Source organism: Crocuta crocuta, unplaced genomic scaffold (assembly GCF_008692635.1).
Source record: "Crocuta crocuta isolate KB4526 unplaced genomic scaffold, BGI_CrCroc_1.0 scaffold156, whole genome shotgun sequence".
NCBI lineage: Eukaryota > Metazoa > Chordata > Mammalia > Carnivora > Hyaenidae > Crocuta > Crocuta crocuta.
The window spans coordinates 868,018-892,377 of NW_027531308.1; the positions used below are offsets into that span (position 1 = coordinate 868,018).

The 24,360-nt window shown below is 43.9% G+C and overlaps 2 protein-coding genes across 2 annotated transcripts in view; one reads left to right on the top strand and one right to left on the bottom strand.

The window, feature by feature from the left end:
* The window catches only part of AVEN (apoptosis and caspase activation inhibitor), a 155,336-nt gene extending 144,110 nt beyond the window's left edge, over positions 1 to 11,226 (top strand). The window contains exons 4-7 of the mRNA XM_077771635.1: positions 4,165 to 4,235; positions 6,312 to 6,407; positions 9,574 to 9,934; positions 10,733 to 11,226. Coding sequence (XP_077627761.1) covers positions 4,165 to 4,235; positions 6,312 to 6,407; positions 9,574 to 9,934; positions 10,733 to 10,848 — 644 coding nt within the window. The 3' untranslated portion in view covers positions 10,849 to 11,226. The remainder of the gene's footprint in view (positions 1 to 4,164; positions 4,236 to 6,311; positions 6,408 to 9,573; positions 9,935 to 10,732) is intronic.
* Positions 11,227 to 11,350: 124 nt separating this feature from the next.
* Positions 11,351 to 24,360, bottom strand: part of RYR3 (ryanodine receptor 3) — a 373,605-nt gene continuing 360,595 nt past the window's right edge. Inside the window, exons 96-104 of the mRNA XM_077771636.1 lie at positions 23,782 to 23,909; positions 23,307 to 23,367; positions 22,901 to 23,047; positions 19,094 to 19,228; positions 17,348 to 17,504; positions 16,296 to 16,360; positions 15,614 to 15,714; positions 13,571 to 13,622; positions 11,351 to 12,301 (exon numbers count right to left, since the gene is read on the bottom strand). Coding sequence (XP_077627762.1) covers positions 12,206 to 12,301; positions 13,571 to 13,622; positions 15,614 to 15,714; positions 16,296 to 16,360; positions 17,348 to 17,504; positions 19,094 to 19,228; positions 22,901 to 23,047; positions 23,307 to 23,367; positions 23,782 to 23,909 — 942 coding nt within the window. The 3' untranslated portion in view covers positions 11,351 to 12,205. The remainder of the gene's footprint in view (positions 12,302 to 13,570; positions 13,623 to 15,613; positions 15,715 to 16,295; positions 16,361 to 17,347; positions 17,505 to 19,093; positions 19,229 to 22,900; positions 23,048 to 23,306; positions 23,368 to 23,781; positions 23,910 to 24,360) is intronic.

A 24,360-nucleotide genomic window follows, 5' to 3' on the forward strand; every position in this document is an offset into this window, starting at 1 on the left:
TCCTGGTTGTAACTTTGTGCTCAGTTCTTCAGTTTCTCAGCACCACCTGTGGGAATACACTAATGCCTTAAAGGGAAAAGCAGTTCTTTTTTTAAAATTTATTTTTTAAAAAATGTTTATTTTTGAGAGAGAGACAGAGCATGAGAGGAGGAACGGCAAAGAGAGAGGAACACACAGAATCCAAAGCAAGCTCCAGGCTCTGAGCTGTCAGCACAGAGCCTGAAGCGGGGCTTGAATTCATCTGCGAGATCATGACCTGAGCCGAAGTCAGGTGCTCAACCAACTGAGCCACCCAGGGGCCCTCTTTTATTTTTTAATTTAATTTTTAAATTTACATCCAAATTAGTTAGCACACAGTGCAACAGTGATTTCAGGAGTAGATTCCTTAATGCCTCTTTACCATTTAGCTCAGCCCCCCATGCATAACCTCTCCAGTAACCCTGTTCTCCATATTTAAGAGTCTCTTTGTCCCGCTCCCTGTTTTTATTTATTTATTTATTTATTTATTTATTTATTTATTTATTTATTTNGATATTTCTTTCTCTAATTTCGCTTAGCTTTTTCTAATTTCTCTAGTTCCATCCATATAGTTGCAAATGGCAAGATTTCATTCTTTTTGATGGCCAAGTAATACTCCCTTGTGTGTATGTATGTTATACATATATATGTGGTATATATATATACATATACATATACATACTGCATCTTCTTTATCCATTCATTCATTGATGGACATTTGGGCTCTTTTTATACTTTGGCTATTGTTGATAGTGCTGCTATTAACATTGGGGTGCATGTGTCCCTTTGAAACAGCACACCTGTATCCCTTAGATAAATACCTACTAGTGCAATTGGGTCATAGGGTAGTTCATTTTTAATTTTTTGAGGAACCTCCATACAGCTTTCCAGAGGGGCTGGACCAGTTTGCATTCCCACGAGCAGTGCAAAAGGGATCCTCTTTCCCCCACATCCTTGCTAGCATGTGACCCTTGCCAACATCTGTTGTTCCCTGAGTTGTTAATGTTAGCCATTCTCACAGGTGTGAGGTGGTATCTCATTGTGGTTTTGATTTGTATTTCCCTGATGATGAGTGATGTTGAGCATTTTTTCATGTGTTGGTTGGCCATCTGTATGTCTTCTTTGGAGAAGTGTCTGTCATGTCTGGGAAAAGCAGTTCAAATGTCAGGCTTACCTCCTTAGCTTCCCTTCTTTCTGGGACCTATGTCACTCGTGTTCTAAGTGGCTCTTTTTTGGCCTAGTGTTAGCTAGCCTCAGTGAGAGGATTGGTTTGCATCAAGCTATTTAGTCATTGTTGGAATCTTACCTGTATTTGAAAGTGAATATTCAGATATTAAAAAGAGATAGTGTAGCATGCCTTGTTTGCATTACTGTGTCTTGTGCTGGTTATATATTAATCTATGCAGCCACAGCATCTTGTATAATATAGAAGTTCAGAAATGCCAAATATAACACTGAGTATGGCAATCAGATATTTGGTCAAGTTTTAAAAATCTACCAGATTTTTAATTTATTCATATATATGTATACATATATATACACACACATATACTTATAAGTGTGTGTATATATATATATAAGTATATATATTAGCAAATAGTATTTCTTATTTTCATTCCTTTTCCTCTTTTTCTGTTAGGTGGTTTTATTCTGCTTGATTTGCAAAAGCTCTTTGTACATAAGAGAGATTAACCCTTTCCTTATGTGTTATGTGAGCTATAAATGTTTATCACCAGCAAATGTGGTTTGTATGACTGCTACAGTTTTGGATTTATTGAGGTTTTTGGTGGCCTTTTTATATCTCTTTTTAAAAACTAATGTTGCACAGATATTTATAAAGAAAGTACACAGATACAGTCATAATGTATACATGCACATCAATACTCATCTATCCATATACACATATAAAACCTTATTAATTATATCATTTAGATCCTTTATTATCATAATTTTTGAGGGATCAAATTGATTTGCTGATGACTGAGAGTATTAATTTTACCCCTTCTTCTAATAGTGATGTTCTTGGTTCTTTTGGCCTTGAATTTGATCTTGCCAAATGATCATGTTTCCCATGTGTTTTGGAAGTGATGGAGGTAGTATAGGTTCTAATTTTATCTTTGTCTCTTTAATTTTGAATTCTTCACTTCTTTTTTCCTCTTTTAATTTAGGAGAGTGGATTCTATGGTTAAGTCACCAGAGAGGTATCACAAAGGAGTAGAAGTATGATATGAATGGGTCGAAATGTGTGGGTCTTCTAGACAAGGGGGAAGGATTGGTAAAGAAGGAGCCTAGGCTGGAACATGAAGTATGTTTGGATTGTGAAAGGAGGCTGACTCGAGCAGAAAGTCTGAAGAAAAAGGAAGCAAACATGGGTTTTTGAGGGAGGATCACCTTTTGGAGAATCCTGAAAGCTCGGGAGAGAAAGATTTCTTCNAGCGTGAGCAGGGGAGGGTCAGAGAGAGAGGGAGTCACAGACTGAAACAGGCTCCAGGCTCTGAGCTGGCAGTCAGCACAGAGCCCGACGCGGGGCTCGAACCCACGAACCGTGAGATCATGACCTAAGCGAAAGTCGGACGCTTAACCGACTAAGCCACCCAGGCGCCCCTTTCATTCCTTTTCCTCTTTTTCTGTTAGATGGTTTTATTCTGCTTGATTTGCAAAAGCTCTTTGTACATAAGAGAGATTAACCCTTTCCTTATGTGTTATGTGAGCTATAAATGTTTATCACCAGCAAATGTGGTTTGTATGACTGCTACAGTTTTGGATTTATTGAGGTTTTTGGTGGCCTTTTTATATCTCTTTTTAAAAACTAATGTTGCACAGATATTTATAAAGAAAGTACACAGATACAGTCATAATGTATACATGCACATCAATACTCATCTATCCATATACACATATAAAACCTTATTAATTATATCATTTAGATCCTTTATTATCATAATTTTTGAGGGATCAAATTGATTTGCTGATGACTGAGAGTATTAATTTTACCCCTTCTTCTAATAGTGATGTTCTTGGTTCTTTTGGCCTTGAATTTGATCTTGCCAAATGATCATGTTTCCCATGTGTTTTGGAAGTGATGGAGGTAGTATAGGTTCTAATTTTATCTTTGTCTCTTTAATTTTGAATTCTTCACTTCTTTTTTCCTCTTTTAATTTAGGAGAGTGGATTCTATGGTTAAGTCACCAGAGAGGTATCACAAAGGAGTAGAAGTATGATATGAATGGGTCGAAATGTGTGGGTCTTCTAGACAAGGGGGAAGGATTGGTAAAGAAGGAGCCTAGGCTGGAACATGAAGTATGTTTGGATTGTGAAAGGAGGCTGACTCGAGCAGAAAGTCTGAAGAAAAAGGAAGCAAACATGGGTTTTTGAGGGAGGATCACCTTTTGGAGAATCCTGAAAGCTCGGGAGAGAAAGATTTCTTCGTGTATAAATTAGATGTTCTTAATGCAGACAATTAAATAAATATGCATTTGCGAAATAAGCCCTGTGTCAAAGCTTACTGTCCAGGATCATCTTTCACACGTGTTTATGCTCATTTCACGTGTTCGTTTTCCTTTGTTCCACAAGTGCAGAGCAGTGCACTCAGATTCACATGAATGAATTTTGTGCACCTTCTTCGCATTTTATTTTGCATTTGACGTTCTACCCAGGGGAATTTTAGAGTGATGGTTGAGGCTGATAATCTCACCTTAGAGAGATAGTATTAAGTCTGTCATATTGTGGGTAAGTCTAGAACTGTGTTCCTTCAGTTCTGTTCTTCTGCCTGTTCAGCTGCACCTGCTCCCCAAATCATAAGGATCTGTTTCCTTGCATACATTAAGCAGATGAGATGAAAATGTGCTAACTAGGAGTAGATGGCCATGTCTGCAGGCGAACTATTTTTTTTGCCTCTCAAGAAGCATGGAGATGGTGACTTACTGAGAACTGGGTGACACAGTGAATGCTGGTGCCCACAACATTTTCAAGTGCCCAGATTAGTCTACGATGTGGAAGCCAGGAACTCTGACTGAATGAGATCACTGAATTCGGGACAGTTAGCTCTTCAGAAATGGCACTTTTTATTTCAAAGGGGAAATTTGGAGAACTGAGTGTTTTCCTTTGGCTTTTGCATAAAATTGTTTTGTTTTTTCCAATCTCTAGGGGACTCATTCTCACAGTTCCGGTTTGTTGAGGAGAAAGAGTGGGATGGTGAAGTGTCGTGTCCAAAACAGGTAAGATGGTTTGTCTGGAATGTGGATTCGTTCTGCTGAAGGCTGAAGACTAACACCCTTACATTACTGTTGAGATAGGCACTCCTTGTAGAAAAGAGTAGTCATTCATGTACAGTTTAGTCTCTGTTACAGAAACTGTTCAGAAAATGTTTGGGGACCTTAAATTATACCGGTCTTTGAAGCTAGAGTTCACCTTTACACCTGGCCATCCGTGTGAATTCCTCATATAGACTGGGCTGTAAGGTAGTAAGTTTATAGTCATGATTTTGTGTGGATGGCTCTCCCATTGGGCCTTCTTTGCCATTTTTTTTTTAATTTTTTTTTAAATTTATTTCTAGGAGAGAGAGAGAGAGACAGCGTGAGCAGGGGAGGGTCAGAGAGAGAGGGAGTCACTGAAACAGGCTCCAGGCTCTGAGCTGGTAGTCAGCACAGAGCCCGACGCGGGGCTCGAACCCACGAACCGCGAGATCATGACCTAAGCAAAAGTCGGACGCCCAACCGACTAAGCCACCCAGGCGCCCCTTCTTTGCCATTTCTATGAAACTTCCCTTTAGGGTTGAAAAGCAATTTTCCCCCCTTGTGCTGCTTTTAGTATTAGGTGAAAAAAATCCTTAACTTTATAGCTTTAAATAACTCTGTATCTATAATTAGGAAAATAAAGCCATAAAATAAGGACAGATATCACAGAAGTCTTTCAGCAAATCCATAAAGCCCAACCATTTCATTTGCTTTGTGATCATGCCATGCTTTCTTCCCGAGGAGTTTCGATTCTTTTCCAGGTGGCATTTGACTGATTCTTTCCATATGAAAGATGACAGGTATTCTTAACCTTGTAAAAAGCACAGAGAATTAGTTGTGGCTTGTCCTTTGCTCCCTGACTCCCTGGCGGGAGCATACTGTCTGATACAATGATTAGACAATCTGCCCACAGCCTCGGGCAGGTGGCTGTATCACGGACCCGAAGCCTAAAGGGTCAGGCACCCTCCTTGCCGTTCTGCTACTAGATCAGCACACGCATACACTGTAAGTGGTTCATTTTATCTCTGGACTGGTGTGATGTTTACTTGTTTGGGATGGACACTGATTTACCACACAGACCGTGCGGCGGGGGGTGTTACTTGTAAAATGACTGCCTGTCACTTTTACATCAAGTATGGATTACCACATGGAAAAAGTAGGGAATTAAAAATACTTGTCTGCTTGAGGCCGTGTGGGCATATGCCTGCGGTACGGTTTAGAATTCTAGGACAAATTGCAGACAGATAAACCAAAGCCATCAAGGAGTACGGCAAAAGGCAGACAATTCATGTTTCAACTCCTTTTGAGCCATGTTGACTCTTAGAGAGTATTTCCGTATCCTGAGGGTTTCAAATAATCCTAAAGTTCTGCATTCATCAGAACACCGAGAACTTGTTCTTGACCAGAAATATTATTAGATGCAGCCTGTTCAAAGATAAGTGAGACAGAGGCCATGCCTGTACAATGCCCTTCACACAGTGGTGACCCATAGTAGATGATCAGTAAATATTTACATAATAAGTGAAAAACAGTGTGACATAAAATAAGTGGTGTCTTCAGAGAATGAAGATAATACTGTGGGGACCACTTTGGGCTGGCAGGGATGGAGAGCCGCACCGGGGGAAAGAGATCGTTTGAATGGGCCTGGGTGGGGGCGTATGATTCTGGTAGGTCCTGTCGAAGGAGGAGAGCTGAAAAGCCAGCTGCGCTCAGAGCCAGTATGTGCTGGAGTGCAGTATGTCACCTCCCAGAGGAGCGGCACCACGGGTAGGCCTGGGCTGGTTGGTACCAGCAGTTTGGTCTTCAGTTTCTTCTGGGGGAGGTTTAGCAGGTGGGTGAGAGCACAGACTTTGGAGAGACAAGCCCCACTGTGTATCTTAGTTCTAGGGCTTAGGCTGACTTGTTTCTGTCTCTTGTGTTCTCATCTGGAACTAATCAGAGGATATAACTTGGGGTTATAATGGTGGTTTATTTCTATCATCTTCTGCCTTTTTACTTCTAAGTGGTCATTTGTAATCATCACCTGATATATGTATATAATTTTTCCTCTGTTGATAGAATTCAGCATTTTATGTGGACTGTGAATCATTGGTCTGCGCCCTTCAAGAACTGCCCCTCTCACTCCGCCTCAATGTTGCTGCTGAATTGGTCCAGGTAAAAACCCCGACAGCATCTTCCAGCCGGTGTGGGTTAGGGCAGCAGAAGAAAAAAGTGAAAAATGTCTCTCTGCAGAATGTCTCCCAGTGAGCTTTTGTTTTCCTAAAGCTGAGGGTTTTGTATCAAGGTAGCATTTTGAAAAGTTTTAAGGGAGGGCGCACCTGGGTGGCTCAGTCAGTTAAGCATCCAACTTCAGCTCAGGTCGTGATCTCCTAGTTCATGGGTTCGAGCCCTGTGTCAGGCTCTGTGCTGACAGCTCAGAGGGTGCAGTCTGTTTTTGATTCTGTGTCTCGTTCTCTCCCCTCCCTATTCTCAAAAATAAACATTAAAAAAATTAAAAGTTTTAAGGGAGAAAGCACTTGAAGGATCAAATGTGATAGAACTGAATGAAACGTTAAAGTATAAAGTCGAGGTGGTATTTTACTCAAAAGTTTCTACGCCAGATTCTTTGTTAGCACTAAGCACACAGTGGTGATCAGACACAGTTCCTGCTCTCGTGGAGCTGAATCTGTTGGGAAACAGGAGTATCAACCACGTGACTCAACTGTAGTAAGTCCTATGAAGGAGAAGCAGAGAGCGCTACGAGAATGTATATAATAATGCACCTGATCTGCTTCGGTGTGATTAGCTAGGGCTGAAGAAGTGTGCAATTAGCTGAGATCCAAAGTAGAAGAACGCCGGAGTTAGGATTTTAGGAAGACTGACCCAACCAGATCTGCCTTAGTCATACTGCTAATGATGATAGTATCAAGGGCCGTTGTGGCTGCAGGATTATGGAGAGTGGACTGTGGGGATAGGGCGAAGTGTTGGGTGAATGTACACAAGCAGGCACGTGGCGGAGGAGAAGGGAGGAGAGGCAGCAAAGCAGGAGGCTCCTGTGCTGGTCCCGTGTGCTGGCGGAGCTGGTACTAGGGTGATGGTGGAGATGGCAGAGAGCTTGGCTTTCCCAAGAGGTACTGCAAAAGCAAAACTGGCAGGACTTGGTCAAGCACTGGAAGTGGAGAGTGAGCAAAGAATTGCTCTAGGCTTTCTAGCTTGTGCACCTCAGCAACGTGATCGCATCGGGAGGGGCGAGGCTTGGACGTTATGGGTTTGTGCCTCTGAGATAGCAAAGTGCAAATATTAGTTGGATAGAGGAATTTATAGTGCACAGTTAAGGGCTTGAAACGTAAATGTAGGTGATACCAGTGTGAGACAGCAGTTGAATAATGAACTGAGAGACGAGGCAGCCCAATGGATGTTACTACAGGAACTTCAAAATGTAACTGTGGCTCGACTGAATTTTTTAAAAAGTGAAAACCCTGAGCAGTACTAACTGTAAATAGAATCCCAGCAACTAAAATGATCACCTTCATTCTGCACCTGAATGTGATGCTAAGCTTGAGTGGAGGCATGGATTACCCAAGCAATTGTTTCTGCCCCCAGCTGAGGGCAGCTGGTAGAATTTAGGGCTTGAGTCCTCAAGCCTAAGGGTAGGGCAGAGGAGTAGAGAGGATGGCATTTGCCCCTAATGGGGAATGGCTATGGTGCTTTCGGAATGTTTGGGGTTTTCTTACTGATTGGGAAAGCACTGCTCTCCCTGCGGGGTGTCCAGAGATGTTCCAAGTCCCAACATGCACAGTTGGGTCCCCCAGAATGGTTGTTAGCATCACACATCAGGGTAACACTGAGATGAAGGTGTGGGGGCCTCGGGGAGAAACAGGAAGCACTGTGAGCGTTTGACAGTGAGGATGTTGTATCAGTGGCAGGCCTTAGAAAATAGGTATAAAGCAATCATAGGAACTTTGAAAACCTGGTTAATGTTTTTAAACCTCACTTTCCCACCCCCATGATATAGAACAGTTTCTCTCAATTGGGTTTGCATATTTGAATTAACCTGGGGAGTTAAAAAAAAAAAAACAACAATGCCAGACACCCAATCCAGAACAAACTCAGTGACTCCAGGATTATAATGAAGGACCATGCCCCAGTTTGGGCTTGCACACTGAGAATGATGGATGACTATTTATGTGTAAAGCTATACGGCTCTGAAAGCCCTGAGAGATCATTAGCAAACTGGATCTGCTCAGGATGCTTAAATACGGGGACAGTGCCTCCAACCATAGTTGAACCTCATTCTCACTCTACCCTGCTGCCATGCTGGTCACCCCACGCCTCCTCCTCGCCCCCCGCCCCAACAGAGCTTCTCTGCCTTAGCCCTACACTACAGTCACCTGGAGAGTTGACTTCTCTTAAATCATTACAGAAAAGTGCACACATAGGTATGTATAACCATGGAATCTGCATCCAGAGTGAGAATCAGAATATGGCCCACACCCCAGAAGCCACCCCTCCCCCGAGTCACCACTGCCCTAAAACTACTCTCCTGATTCCTGATACTCAAGATTGGCTTTGCCCATTTTTGGACTTTTTACAAATGTAATCAAATAGTACGTTTTCTTTGGTGTCTGGGAGTTTTTACTCAAATGTTACTAAGAGCCCCTCTTAGCTTGAGGAGTTTGTCCCTTCACCTTTCTTATTAGCACGTTTAAGTACAGTGAACAGACCTGATTGGCTAAATGAGTCTCAGTGCCTTTTACAGATGCTTATGTCCTCACAGATGCAAGTGTACATACATTCACATAGACCTGTGGTACTTCCAGGTCTCTGGGCAGTTCTAGAAAGACATGGCCATTTCAACTCCACGTTAGCACAGAGTGGAGAGGGGCACAGGGGGAGGCCCAGCCCTGTGTTGTGTTTCAGTGAGGTCTCTCCCACATTTTAGCCCCCATCAGGAAGGAAGGGTGCTGGGCCAGGGCCTGAATACGAGACCCTCTGTGGCCTTCCTGTCTGGATTGAATTGGCCATTGCACAAAGTTTGGCCTCCTTCATTTTTGTTTCTGCTCAAGCAAATGTGGCAAGACTCAGATTTTTTTCTTTTAAATATTTATTTTTGAGAGCAAGAGAGAGACAGAGTGCAAGTGGGAGAAGGATGGCAGAGAGAGAGGGAGACACAGAATCTGAAGCAGGCTCCAGGCTCTGAGCCATCAGCACAGAGCCCAACATGGGGCTTGAACTCACAGACCATGAGATCATGACCTGAATTGAAGTTGAATGCTTAACCTACTGAGCCATCCAGGTGCCCCAAGACTCAGATTTTTAACTCCTTCTGCTTCTCTTTCAGACTGCTCTCCCTTTAGAGCTTCCTCAGGTAAAACCAAAGAGAAATGATGAAAGCAAGGGACCGGGGATGCAGTTAAAATGGCCCTTGGGGCCCGGAGGCAAGGGGTCCGTCTCTGAGCTGAAGTCTGTTGCTGCTGGCTGCCCCATGTACCTGGGTAAAGATAGCCCAAACCCGGGTCCCACGAAGGGTTCCCAGGAACCCACAGCCTCACTGCAGTCAGCAGCAGGCCACTTGGAGGAGGAATTAGATCTGCTGCTGAGTTTAGATGCACCTGTAAAGGAGGGAGAGAACATCTTCCAAGACCAGACGTCTCAGGACCAGGAATCTGAGAAAGATGGGGACGTGGCCCCAGAAGAAAAAGGTATGGCTTTCATTTGATTCCTTATCCATCTTCTTGACTGTTTTTCTGTAAACAGCCCCACCTGCGTCCCCTGCATACAGCTCTCCCTCAGTGTCTGACATTGATCTGCTGTGGTCCGCGGACATCTATTTCTGTGCTCACATCCCTACTTCCCCCTGAGCTGACCTTTCTGACAATATTCCTCCCACTCGATACACCAGGCTTCCAAAGCTGCTACCTGCCTGACTGCAATATTAAACCCGGGGCTGCAGATTGAACTCGCACTATAAAAAGGCATTAAGATCCTCCTAGTCCTCAGCTGTGCAGCAGCAGACCTTTTAATTGACTATCTGAACAGGCCTGTTAACCAACTCTCCAGACTCCTTGCTATTTCGATCTTCTTTTGTACCAAAGAGCACTCCCTCCCCTTTGTGTGGGCTCTGGGAGCCAGGCCCCATGTGATAGGGAGAGGCCCAGGGCACCTGCTCCATCCACACACTGCATTGGAGAGCCTTTGAAGACTTTCCAGGAGTGCTACAACACTAAAAAGAAAACTGAGCTGTTGGTCTTTTTAAAAGAAACTAGTGAACTGTGAAAGTCAACTTCAGAATACCTAGAGGGGCCACTTCCTACCCCATTTATTGTTAGGATATTCTTGTATCTTCTCGAGGAGCTGAACTTCTTGAATAATCGAATGTTTCTCCTTGTTGGAAGCAAATAGTTAGCGCTGACTTCGGTCATGGAACAAGCCCCAGGGAAGCCCTAACCCGCAGTCGGGGGACTGGCATGCACGTGCTAACACTGCTTTCCTTCCCCCAGGTCCCGCAGAGCCCTCTGTGACGGAAGGAAAGAACACGGAACCAGAGCAAGCAAGTACATCAAAAACTGTTACTGAGGAAGAGCTTGAAGACTGGTTGGACAGCATGATTTCCTAACATAAACATGAAAAAAAAAAAGTGCCTGAATCAAGTTTTCGTTGCCTTGCCAGTAAGGGCAGGCCCCAGGCTATCTATCTTTCCAGAACAGCTGGTTTACGAGTACACCCCACACCAGTGCGCTCCATCACGCTTGCCGCAGGATAGCCTACCTCTATGTTCCGCAACATCCGAGACTGTACATTTAAGAGGCTCCTTGCATTTGTTCTCTGGCTTAGTGATCTAACAGATCCTTTAAGGGCAGGGGATAGTAGGGCTCTTATTTCCAGCCTCCTTCCTTTCAGTGTTTACGGCAAAGCAGGTGCTGCTGATAGAATAGACCCAAGCAACAAGGCATGCCATTGGCCAAAATAAATGAACACTGGTGTATGGACTTCCTTTCTTTGTTGGGTGAGGTTTTATACTGTTTGTGTCCTGTCCTTTACAGCCCCACTGGGACAACTGGGAAAGAAAGAGTCAGCCGGAAAGGTGCAACACAGGAGGCCAACGCCAGGGAGTGGGGTGTATTACTTTATTGCAGTGGGCACTTCCTTTTATGTAAGGAGATTCACCTAAACACAGCAGCTCCACTACTTACAAGGGGACCAGAAAGCAGTACTCAATTTGGCATAAGATTGAACTTCTTCTGAATTTTCAGTACAGTACTTCTAATTAATAACAGCAGTTGACAAGCTGTTACTGAAAAACAAAATAATTTTATGAATAACCTTCAAGTGCAGTTTCGTAAAGACGGAAGATCAACACAACTAATTAATGGAACTGTGTCCGTCTGGAACATAAACATAAAAAATTTGCATAGCTATATCTAAAGAGATTTTAAGGCACTTAATCGATATTTCAGTGTCGACAAAGTGTTTTTTTTTTTTCCTATTTCTTTAACTGCTTAAAGCTTTTCAAGCTGATTCTGAATACATTCACTAGCAAGTACCATGGGAGAAATTTGCAGTTATGATGTTTTTCTGTAGTTCAGATCATGAGTCACTAGTGGATCCTGTCATGTGACATTCAAGTGTGTAAAATTTTAGGTATTGTGCATCGACGACTTCATGTTTCTAGTCCTTTCCTCAATGAATGCCATTGCGACAGACTAGTTCCATTACAACTGAAAAACTTGAAGGTATTTAACTATAGATTCCTGGATTCTTTGCTGTCTTTTAACATTCAGAGAGGTTGTCTCCCCCAGGGCTGTGTCCATTAGGCACAAAAAGCCAAATCAATTCCATGATATCCCATATTTTTAACAAAGACTTTCTCGTAAGGGAGGCATTTAGAATATGTCACATTTCAAATATTTTGCAGAACTGTAAAAAGATTTATTTCACTGAAGTTGGCCGTCCAGAACTGTGGAGTTTCTGATTTATCCAAGCTGATCTTCATATTGTTTCCGAAAGCAGTCACCAGCCGGGAAGAAATCCCAGCACCTTTCTTGGTACATTTTCCAGACATAAGATTCCTGAAATAATGGGAACAAAGGGTACTTCTTTTGAAACCACAGTAAGCTAAAACCCAGGTTTTTACTTTGCAGGTCTCCCTTTGGGAATGGTGAGGGGGTTTTAGTTATAGGAGGCCCAACTAGAACCTTCTTCCTTGCTCCGTTCCCAGCCCAGGCGATTTTGAGAGCAGAAAGTCCTCCCCTCCTCCCCCCCACCTCAAAACACTGGTCACCAAGCAATGATTTACAGTAAAAACACTTAAAGATTTAGAAATAAGCCCATTCTATGCCATTGGTAGAAGGCAGAAGAATGCACAGTGAGGGGACAGTTACCAGTGCTAGCCCAGGTAGATGCCTGGAGCACTGAAGGCAGAGCTAGAACCAGCTGCCTCTCAAGTGTGTGAGCTGTGAAGTTTTCCTACAACTCTGAGGATGTTTGACTATTTGATAGCCTATCTTCTCTTCCCTAGTTCTCTATCTATCTTTGCATTTCTTTCTCCTACTTAGAGCCCCTTTTGACACATACTTTCACTCATACTACTCACACCTCCACATTCCCTGTGTCACCCACACATGAGGTGGTTATCTTTCTCAGGCTGTCTCTCAGCCCATTTTACTCTGTTTGTTAAGCCGCCCACTCAGCTCCTCGTCTTTTTCTCTGTAATGTTCTCCCCACCTCCACCTATTCTATTCTACTGTGAAGCAGTAACCATAAGGATTTAGAAAATGTCAGTGTTAGCTGGGAAGGATAAACAGAAAGTCTTTAGGAATAGACTGGGGTTGCTTAATGATGGAGGCTTCTAAGGTCACAAAAAGATGGTGGAATAACACAGAGGAAAACTGCATGTGAGACACAAAGGGAGGCACTGGTCTGCCTCAGACCTCTGATGCTCTACTGAGTGAGTCTCAAGACTTCCGAAAAGGAAACTCTTCATATAGGGCTATGGTTCTTTTTTTTTTTTAAATCAAAAAATTATTATTTCTTTTGTTAACCTCAGGGCATTTTCTTTTTGTTGTTATTACAAAAGCAAGTGAAATCATGACTGAAAGTTACAAAATGTAGCGAAACAAAACCGACACCCATAACCCACCATCCAGAGGACAAGCATGGCTAACCCTTCTGTGACAAGACTCAGACCATTTCCCTCACTGGCTGTGAGTTCGTGTAGTCATGGGAAGAGTGGTGTTTTGTCACATTTGTTTTCTAATGTACTGTATTTACTCAATCTAATTCAAAGTGCAGAAAACTCTAGACTGCAGGGCTATGATTTAGGATCCTTTATTTCTCACCTGACCCGTGTGTTCTGTTTCATCTTTGTTAATCAGATACATCAGGAAGAACCTGGAACAAGGGAAAAAAGGTATAGTAAGTGTGAAAAAGACATTACTTTGGTTACTCTTTTTGTGAGGGGAAAGTCTTCTGTTCCGAACCTTGAGCTAAGATGACGATCTTTTTAAAAAATCCTAAACCATAAAATGGTGACCAAAACTCCAAAACTGTTAAGAGGCAAATGGAGAACTGAAATTATATGTGTGTGTCTCGGTCATGGAAAAGGTGCAAAGTATTTAAGTTGCTGTGACTCTTCAGAAATAGTTTCTTTGTATTATGGATATGGGAGAAATGTCCGTGTAGTCTCACTTGTTCTAACGGGGCCGGGTCCAAGGTTTCAGTCTGCTTGTCTGGAACACTCAGGTATCCATGGAGGCTGGGGCCGATCCTTCAGCTCTCAGTGCATGATCTCAGAGATGGCTTCCCAGTGAGCTGGTCTCTTGCCCTCCAAGCACAGAACTGTGACGTAGCTGGAGGTGGGGAGAACCCGAGCCCCAGGCTTCACCTTCTCTCGGGGCATCCTCAGGTTTATAGAGCTTTAGAAGCTATAAATAGATTTGGTTTCTTCCTCCCTTTTCCTTGATTGGCCTAAGAAGGCATGGCCAGTATCTTGACGTTCGAGACTTGGGCACGTAAGGGGATTACTCCTTTCCTAGCACATTTCTTTTGACAAAGCACTGTTTTTAGGGGGGAGTTTCAAACATGAATAAGGTGGACTCTCTCAAGCTTGCTGCCTGAGCTGCATGGAGCCAGAAGGGAGACTATTATAGTACATAGTGATCTGGGAAGACGTAGACGTGGACAGCACCATTTCACATTTTTCTATTCATGGGTCCTGACAAGTGCTCCCCTTTTTTAGAAAGACATCCATCCCACTCACCTCCATTAAGACAAAAATTCTCTTACTGAAAATTAACAATCATTAATACTCAGGACTTGAGGACGGGTATGCTAAAGCTTTTTTTTCAGTTTTTGTTCCTTTTAGGATTTCTTAAACTTGTGTTTTTTTCTTAAACTCCCATCCTAGCAAAAAGATAGGTCTTTGGTACTTCTCTTTGACAGTAACACCTTTCCCAAAGGCTAGGCCTGTTCCATCCTAAAGAAAGATTCATTTTTCCTAAACAATAAAATGTAGACCCAGAGGGGAAGAGGTAGGCCAGGGAGCCGGTTTTTTTCTTTTCTTGAAAATGACCACATAGCGATTTGGTATTGTCAGGTAATCTATATTCTCCATAAGGTATAGGCTTTCTACGTAGGCGGGCCACAGCACATAACAGGCTCTGAATAACTTGTTCTTAAGTGAGTGCTCTACCTCAGAACCAGTAAATACTTACTGGAGCTTCCTGGGTGCCAGGCTCTAGGCACTGGGACAGAGCAGTAGGAAACACCCACAAGTATCCCAAGCTCACGGAGCTTGTATGTTCGATGAGAGGACAGAGGGGCAGGGTGAGGCCTGCAAACTGCCCATGGAATCCAGCCACACGCAGGGCGCTAACCACCCTGACAGAGGCACATGTGGCCTGGTGGGGAGCAAGGCCTGACCAGAATGGGCTCACTGGAAAATGGGAAGAGAAAAAGTGGAGGTGGTAAACATAGACACTTTACGTTTTGCTGAAAGCGAGAGAAAGAAGCAGGGTGATAATGGCCAGGAGTAAAAGTGGGACTGTGGCCATTTTTCTTTCAGGATTTTCAAAAAGAACACGTGTATGGTGATAGGAAAAATCCAGGAGAGAAAGAGAAATTGCTGTAGTTATAGTGCCTTAAGAAGGGATGGGGTCTGATCCCGGGGGGAGTGGCTGACCTTTGCTACCAGCAGGAATGGCCCACAGCACCCGTTCGTCACCAGCGGGGAGAGGCAGAGAATAGGGACAAAGATGCAGGCTCTTGGCGGCTCCTNAGGAGTAGGCAGAAATGGCACCCACAGAGGTGATATTTAGGATTTTACCCTGCCACTCCTTCCCCCCCGCCGGCCACTGTCCCCTCCGTTGAGCAAGGGTACTCACAAGTAGTTGGCTAAGTTGTGCTCTTGTAAGGTGTGTGTTTCAAAGCCATGAGGGATCGTGTCAAAGTAGTCATTGCCAATTCCGCAGATGAAACATTTAGTCTAAGAAGAGAATGAGTAAAGGCATTAGCACGCGCGTCATTACAGGCAGACGATCTCTGACTGAATTGAGAGACAATGAACAACACTTCTCTCCTTAATGTGTTGGGCTATTAGTCATCCGCTTCCCAGTGTCCCCTACCTAGCTCCTTGCTAGCTTAGGATGCTTGCTCTTGCCCAACCGGGGGATGTGGTGGAGGCGCCAGGGATGGATAGGGTAGGGTGCAGAGCAAGGAGGGCAGCACAGAAGAAATGTCCAGAGCTGGCAGGCAGGTGCAGGGAACAGGGTGGGGATGGCAAAGAAAACTTTGTTGGTAGTGATAGCCTAAGACTGACCCGTAATGATAGCAGACCCTTTTATTTAAAAAATCCATTTGCGGGACAGCTGGGTGGCTCAGTCAGTTGAGCGTCTGGCTTTAGCTCCGGTCATGATCTCACAGTTCGTGAGTTCAAGTCCCACATCGGTCTCACTGCTGTCAGCTCAGAGCCCACTTTGGATCCTCTGTCCCCTCTCTTTGGCCCTGCCCCACAAAACCCCATACTCTAAAACTACAAAAATAGAGTTGGAACTGGTTGAACGTTACCTCCATATCTTCTCGCACCTGTTCCTGCTGGTCTCTTAGCTCTCCAAAAGCATCAATAATAAGACCTGGTATTTTAAAGACAAAGTCAGATAAAGTGTTTAAAAGAATCTGTTTAGTGGCTGGGGCCAGTGGTTCAATGGTTGAGACCACGCTGTTTTGTAAAAAAAGTGAATTATCAAGGCTAAATGATTAAAGCAAAATCAGAAAAAATAGTTGTGTTTTCAAATACTGCATCTGGGCTAACCATTTCGCATTCTTCCCCTTCCTCCACCTTTCTGCAGTACTGGAGGCTAACCACAGACTCCTTGCCCCACTGGGCTCGTCCCTGGGCCATTCCGTTTCCAGTCTTGTGGGCTCTTCCCCTTTGACAGTGATGCAGATCAAGATTCTTCTTCAGGTTCTTTGCTTCTCCTTCCAGAACGTCTCCTCTCGGTTCACATCTTTAATCACCAGCGCTAATATCCCATTTGGACTGTTTCATTTTGTTTATTGTTTTTATGTTTATTTTATGTGTGCTTACTACATTATTTCTATCCTATTCCATTCCTGATGGGTCTCTTGAAAGACTTATTAAAGTTAACCACCTATTAGCCCCCAACGCCTGCATGTTTATAGGTATCTCAACTTGGTGTGACTCAAACTAAATTCATCATCTTTCTCTAATTCCTGACAAGCTGTTGACTAAAAATAGCAGTACCCCTCCCCGCAAAAGACAAAAAACATGTCACTCTCTCATAGCTCCTTTCTCTGTTCCTCCTCTACTCTAGTGCCTGGGAGGAAAAATAAGGGCAGGAACCACGAGGCTGTGGGACAAGACTAACCCCAGGAAAGATCGAGGGAGCAGAAGGAGAAGGAAACCACCAGAGGGAGGGATGATGGGGGCNTCTTTGGTTTTACATACAGCCAAATCCTTGCATACAGTAGACAGGCAATAAATGTTTACTGAATTAACAGGTAAATAAATGTACAAACCTCTATATAAAAGGTCACAGATACAGAAAGAACGAGATCTAAAAGGGCCTGTTCACACTTAATCTAACTAGTAACCATACCTTGAATGATGGCCAGCAAGATGACAATGACAAAGAAGAAGAAGGTGATGTCAAAAACAATGCGGTACATTTCATAGGGATCACCAGCAGGGTCTTCAATTTCGTCTCCAATGCCACCTCCCGCTCGCACTCCCACATACATGTGGAATAGGTAACACTAGAGAAGAAAAATAATGGCAATTCAGGTAAAAGTCATGGAGTTCTGGCTTTAACAAGATGGTCCGATCCTTCACACAATCGGGTCGAAGTATGACAGCCCTGAGGCAGGACACAGGCCCTCTCTGGTGATGTCAGCATTTTGCTGCTAGCTGTGCTATCTGCTGCACCCTCTAGTCAGTGTGGGGTGTCGAAAGGTGTAAAGACTGGGTTCATGTAGCCTTTAAAAGATATTANGTGGTGATGTCAGCATTTTGCTGCTAGCTGCTATCTGCTGCACCCTCTAGTCAGTGTGGGGTGTCGAAAGGTGTAAAGACTGGGTTCATGTAGCCTTTAAAAGATATTATTTGCTCATTAAGAAAAAAAAGTTCTGGCCTATTTGACACCTGGAAGAGGTTTGGGCCCTGATGAGCACGCATTTGCCAGATGCTCATTTTCCCTCCTTTCAGGTGCCAGCCTCCCGAAAAGGCCGCGTTCTCTGTGTACCCGGGAGGGCAGGCGTTCCTGCAGGTTCTGAGAAAAGACTTCTGTTCTCTTGCTGGATTCCCAGAGCAGGGCTCCCCCATCCGTCCTGCCTGGAGGTGTGNGGTTCTGGCCTATTTGACACCTGGAAGAGAATTCATGTAGGATGCATAAGTTAAAACAAGTTTGGGCCCTGATGAGCACGCATTTGCCAGATGCTCATTTTCCCTCCTTTCAGGTGCCAGCCTCCCGAAAAGGCCGCGTTCTCTGTGTACCCGGGAGGGCAGGCGTTCCTGCAGGTTCTGAGAAAAGACTTCTGTTCTCTTGCTGGATTCCCAGAGCAGGGCTCCCCCATCCGTCCTGCCTGGAGGTGTGAGGTTCAGAGGGAAAGGCAGGGACAGCACGGAGACACATGCTGGTCACACTGGTGTTCTAGCAACTGTTGTATTGCTAAGAGGGGTACCTGCCCTGAGAAAGCATAAGGAGAGTTTTTCACCAGAGTGTTAATGGTTTTAAGTGGTCACAGGCTAGGGCAGTTCGGTGGCATCTGTCCCTGACACACGGTGTTTGCCAGAAATCTGGTCATTAGGACATCTACAGATGCAAGTGCCACTTGGCCGGCTCCCCAGAGGAGCTGTGTTCTTCTTGCCCGCTCGTGGTTGGCCTGACAGGAAGCGCTCACCCTGCAAGCCTGCTGCTCACGTTTCCTCAGACTATAGTGGCCATTCTGAAAAAATCACTTTGGGTTTGCTGAAATAAATTGGGCACCAGATTCATGAGACTACACCCCCGGACCTCAGAGAGAAAGAACCAAACAAAGCTCGACTTGCAAGAAATTTAGATGCGTGTCTGTCCACATTCAGACACAGGTAATTCACATCTTTACCACAAATGGAGGTGACAGAGACCCCCTCTGCAGTGTGCTCTTTCCACCTGGGTTGAGGTGAGTGCTCCTGAACCCTGTGTCCATCCATCCCTCTCTTTCCTGGACGCTTCTCCCTTTCAGAGACGTGTATTCTGCTCTAGCCTCTGTTGTGCACTGTAACTTTTGGGCTCTTCCCCACCCCAGGCCCTTTCTACCCGGGGAGGCCGGTGACCATCTGGCCCGTGGAGTAGGGGGCCTCTCACCGTCATCATGTCATCACACTTCATATCGGGTTCATCGTCATCTTCACTTTTGTTGTAGAACTTGCGGAAAAAGTTGAAGGCCACCACGGTGTAGAGGTAAACCACCACGGCCAGGAGACCCACAGTCAGAACCAGCTGCGAGCAGGGCGGNTTCTCAGAGACTCCAAGGCAACAAGAAAGGGGACAAGGGGTAGCAGCAAAGGCTGCTCTACTGCAGGGGGAGAAACCAGGCTATGGGGAGAAGACAGGAACTCTGGGGGCTTGTAGATTAAATTCCTCACCTCCAGCAGACTGAATATGGAGGTCAGACCCATAAAGAGGTAATGAGAATGAGGCATGGAGAACTGGCCCCGCTCTGATCTACCTGGAGTTCTTACAAGAGGAGGATGTTAGGACACAACGAGAACCAGGAGCTGCAGGCACCGAGGGAAGAGCAAGTGACAAAGCAGGAGGGCGGCAAGGACAGAGGCCTCCGAGGAAACAGAGTCTACCCAGAGTCTAACAAGAGATCTTAGACTTCCAGCATCCTGAATGGAGAGGAGATGAATGTCCATAGTTTGGGCCACCTGGCTTGGCGTTCTGTCATGGCAGCCGTGGCAGACACATGCCCGGCTGTGGCACTGGGTTAAGTCATCTACGAAGGCCGTTAGGACCGAATAGGAACAGTGCTAGGAGGAGGTTCCCTTGGTGTTTTAGAGAGAGAGCAGTGACCTGAGGCTTCACGATCTGGCTTCTACTCTAATGCTGCTTCTAAAGAAATGAAAGGTTGGAGCCCCTGGGTGGCTCAGTTGATAAGTGTCCAACTTCAGCTCAGATCACGATCTCACAGTTTGTGGGTTCAAGCCCCCCGTTTGGCTCTGTGCTGACAGCTCAGAGCCTGGAGCCTGCTTCAAATTCTATGTCTCTCTCTCTGCCCCAACCCCACTCATGCTCTGTTTCTCTCTCTCTTTAAAAAAACAAAACTGAACAAACTTTATTAAAAAAATGTTTTTAATAAAGAAATTAAAGGTTCTTTGGATTGATGGGTGACCCCACATCACACATTTTCATAAATAACCATGAGGGGATAACTGCCACAGCTCTGAAATTCCTACAAGAATTATTTATGGTGGCTTAGCAAAGTGACATTTCTCATAATCAAGAAATCTGCCTAAAACCTTTGCAGGGGTCATAGGGCTTGCTTATTTCCAGGCTTCAGGAAGTACCACAAATGAGAACGAGGCAGCACCAGCTCATCTGGCCCATATGAGGGCTGAGCCGGAGCTAGGAAGATCACAACCTTTATGAATACAAGAAAATATTCAAAGGCTTCTTTGAATGGTGAATAGTAACTTCCCAAACCTCAGACAGCAGACCTCACAGAAGGCAGTTGGTTTTAGAAACAGAAAAAACCTGGGCTTTGCACCAAGGGAGAAATGGACTAGTTCTGCCACTTAGCAGCTGTGTGGTCTTGGGTGAGATACTTAGCCTCTCTGAACTTCAGTTTGCTTATCGGTTAGGTGAGCATAACATCTACCTTACAAGGTACTTGTGAGCCTGTCACAGTACCTGGCCCACAGCACAAGCTGGACATGTTTTTGGTTTCTTTGGTTTTTATAATCTTGCCAGAGTTTATTCAGCAAGCCCATATAAAAAATTCATTGTTTACCCTTTCCAGTGAAGGTACAGTTTTGTGTAATGCCATAAAGCCAAATCAATAAAAACTGAAGTTTCAATATCTGAGAGTCAAGGGGACGAAACTAATTGTATAAGAACATACTGTAGAACTGGTATTCCACAGATCACACTTTAGGAAACACTGCCTTTATAGGATCAAACTTTCCAAGACACACGTGAAAATACACCATGGCCTTTCTCCCAGGAACCTATAAGGAAGCATTTAACACACGAAGTGAACATCTACATCACAGGGTCTGTCATTACATCCCCAAACTTTAGGGGCTTATATGTGGCAGCAATTTCTACCTCCAGCTTTCCTCTGTTCTTATCATCAACTAAAACAAGAAGCATTGGCTGTCCCTACTTCCAGAAACCTAGAAGAAACAGACCACCCTAATACTTGGTGATCTAGTACCTTGTATATTTCAGAAAATTTGAGTATAGTTGATAATGGTACATTAGTTTCAGGTGTACAACATAGTGATCCGACATCTCTCTATGTTGTGCCATGCTCAGCACAAACGTAGTTACCATCTGTCACCACTTAATGGTATGACAGTACCATTGACTATACATTCCCTATGCTGAGCCTGTTATCACCACGGCTTGTTCATCCCATAACTGGAAGCCTGGACCCACAACGCCCTTCCCCCTGGCAAACCACTGGTTCTCCGTATTTATAGATCTGCTTCTGACACCTTTCATTTTAGAACAATCAAAAGTCAATTTGACTTTGAATTTTTTCTTCTAGTTGAAATCCCTATTTTTTTGAAGGCATACAAGATGATGATTTAATAGGTGTTGTAAAATGATACTGCAATCAAGTTAATTAATATATCTGTCACCTCACACAGTTACCATTAGTGTGTGTGTGTGTGTGTGTGTGTGTGTGTGAGAAAGCGTCAGATCTACTCTCAGCAAATTTCAAGTATACGATACAGGATTTTTAACTATAAGCACCATGTTTTATATTAGATCCCCAGCATCTATTCATCATAACTGCAAGTCTGTACTCTGAGCAACACTTCCATTTCCTCCAGACCTTGGGAACCATCATTCTACTCTTTGGTTCTAGGAGTTCAATTTCTTTAGATTCCACACGTAAGTGAGATCATACAGTATTTCTATCTCTGTGTCTAACTTATCTGACTTAGCATTAATGCCCTCAAGGCCCATCTATGTTGTTGGGATCACTAGTTTCCTTCTTTAAAAAAATTTTTTTTAATGTTTATTTTTGAGAAAGAGAGACAGAGTGTGAGTAGAGGAGGGGAGGAGAGAGAGGGAGACACAGAATCTGAAGCAGGCTCCAGGCTCTGAGCTGTTAGCATGTAGCCTGACGTGGGGCTTGAACCCATGAACCGCAAGATCATGACCTGAGCTGAAGTCAGGTGCTTCACCGACTGAGCCACCCAGGCGACCCTCTTCATTTAATTTTTTGAGAAATTTCCATACAGTTTTCCTAATGGCTGTTCAAAGGCAGGCACATTTTACGTTCTTTCTTTTCTCCCTTTCCTATACAAAGGTTTAGAGATGTGTGGGAACTCATGTCTAATTGATGAAGTTGTACTTAATGAGGAAAGAAATGCTAAAGAGTTCGAGTTTACTGACAGAAGGAGCCATTAGAGGATTTTAATCAAGGTACTGACCCTGACAGCACTCTAGAAGACAGACTGGATAGTAATGAGGCTGGACCTAAGCCATGACTATATATATAGAGAGAGATGTAGACATATATGTATGTATATATATACGTCTAAGTCATTGCTTCTTAATCAGAAGCATGTGCCTGGGGGGTTTTCTAACTACATAGCCTACGTACCAACCCTCAGGGAGTGTATCAGATTCATGCAGGAAAGGGTAAACCTAAAAAATGTCTCCCAAGTGATTCTGAGATGCCCATCACCTGCCTTCCTCCCCCATTTTCCTGGTTGATTAAATGTTCAGGGTTTCTAAACCAAGGTCTTACACCTCTTAAGTGACAGCTGCAAGTTTGCAAAAACAATCATCTATTAGTTCAAGTGTTTGGCCAGGAACGGTGTACTATACACCATGACCCACAGTTGTACACTAGCATACTACCTGCTGTTGGTTTTTTCCCCCTAGCCATATCTAGGCCCCTCCTGCTCTGCATCAGTATAAACCCAATACCTGTTTGCCGTTGTGAGTTACAGATGACAGAATGGTCCTCAGCGTCTTGAAGCCCATGGCAATGTCTAGCAGATGGGCAGCAAAGAAGAAGTTATTGTAGTGGCCCAGGATTGACATGGTTGTGTACCAGGCAAGGTAGAGAAAGGACTGTGGAAATAGAGGCAATTTAGCAACTTTCCAGGCATTTGGGCCTCATGGTGGGCCCAGTGAGTCATTTATTCCCCTAATCTTTGGGAACAGAGCAAGTGAAAGCCCATCCACCTTACACTACGGGGAAGGCGCTCCATCTTTCATAAGCAGTCACTGAATCTTTCTTGGCACCCTCCCTAGCCTGTGCCCCGATGGCATCTAATGACATCCCTGGCCCTGTAGCACAGAATCTTGTTTTTCCACATGCCATACTTACGTTATCGGTAAAAACAACTCCCAGCTTCCAGATGTGGTACTTCATGTCGATGGAACTCAGCCTAAAGGAGACAAGTAATTTTAAAACTTATAAATGTCAGAATGTAGTTAAGTGTTTAATAAGGGGAAATTTTTCAGTTTTTTTTCCTCTCAGGTTTAATAATCTAAATATGGCTCTGAGTTTAGCAAATTGTATATGTTCCCCATGAGACCGAGAATGGTTGAATCATACATCCTGAAATTTTAATTAGTCTTTCTCTTTCAGCTCTATCAGGCATAAAAACTGATCAGTCTTTACATTTTTTAAGGCAGTGTTCTCTCATTATATTAGAACCTAGAAGAAACACCTAAGCCAGACCAGAGCCTGAGAGCACACAGACATTGTGCAGTTCCTCCCTCTGGCATGCAGAGGATGGCTGGAAAGTCAAAGGATCCACTAGGGCCGGACTTTGGATTTAAACTCCTAAGCTCTGTACCATGACACCAGAGAGGCTGCCTCTGCTTTGCTTTCTTCTACTGGGCTGAAGTCAAGGGCATTTTTGTCCAATCCCAGGAGTTCAGCAATGCGTTCCGCTCCATAGAGATCACCGTACTTGTTGATCACCTGAAGAGAGCAGACAACAGGGTGAGCTCGGGCCCCTCAACACCAGCAGGGTCTTCTCTGGTCTCGAGGTCTTCAAAACACTCTGGGCTCTTTCAAGGGACTGATAAAGACATGTTTCAAAATGCAACAGGAAAATTAAAAAGAAAATAACCCTTGGAGAAAACAGAAGTGACAGAGATAAGTGAAAAACGTTTTTTGTTTTTTTTTTTTCAAGCTGATAACTCTTTTTGGAGCAGAGAAAGAAACTAGTATGCAGAAAGCAGTGATTGTATTAAGCTATTTAGGGCAGATGATTATAGGAATGGTGCCAAAACCTACATATGTTCATAAAAAAAAACCATCTGTGACTTACTCTTTTTGAGCTACCATCATAAAAACAACATAAAATTTATTCATGTTTGTAGATGAAGAACTTAAAAAAAAAATCTACATTTCCTTGGTGTTCATGGAA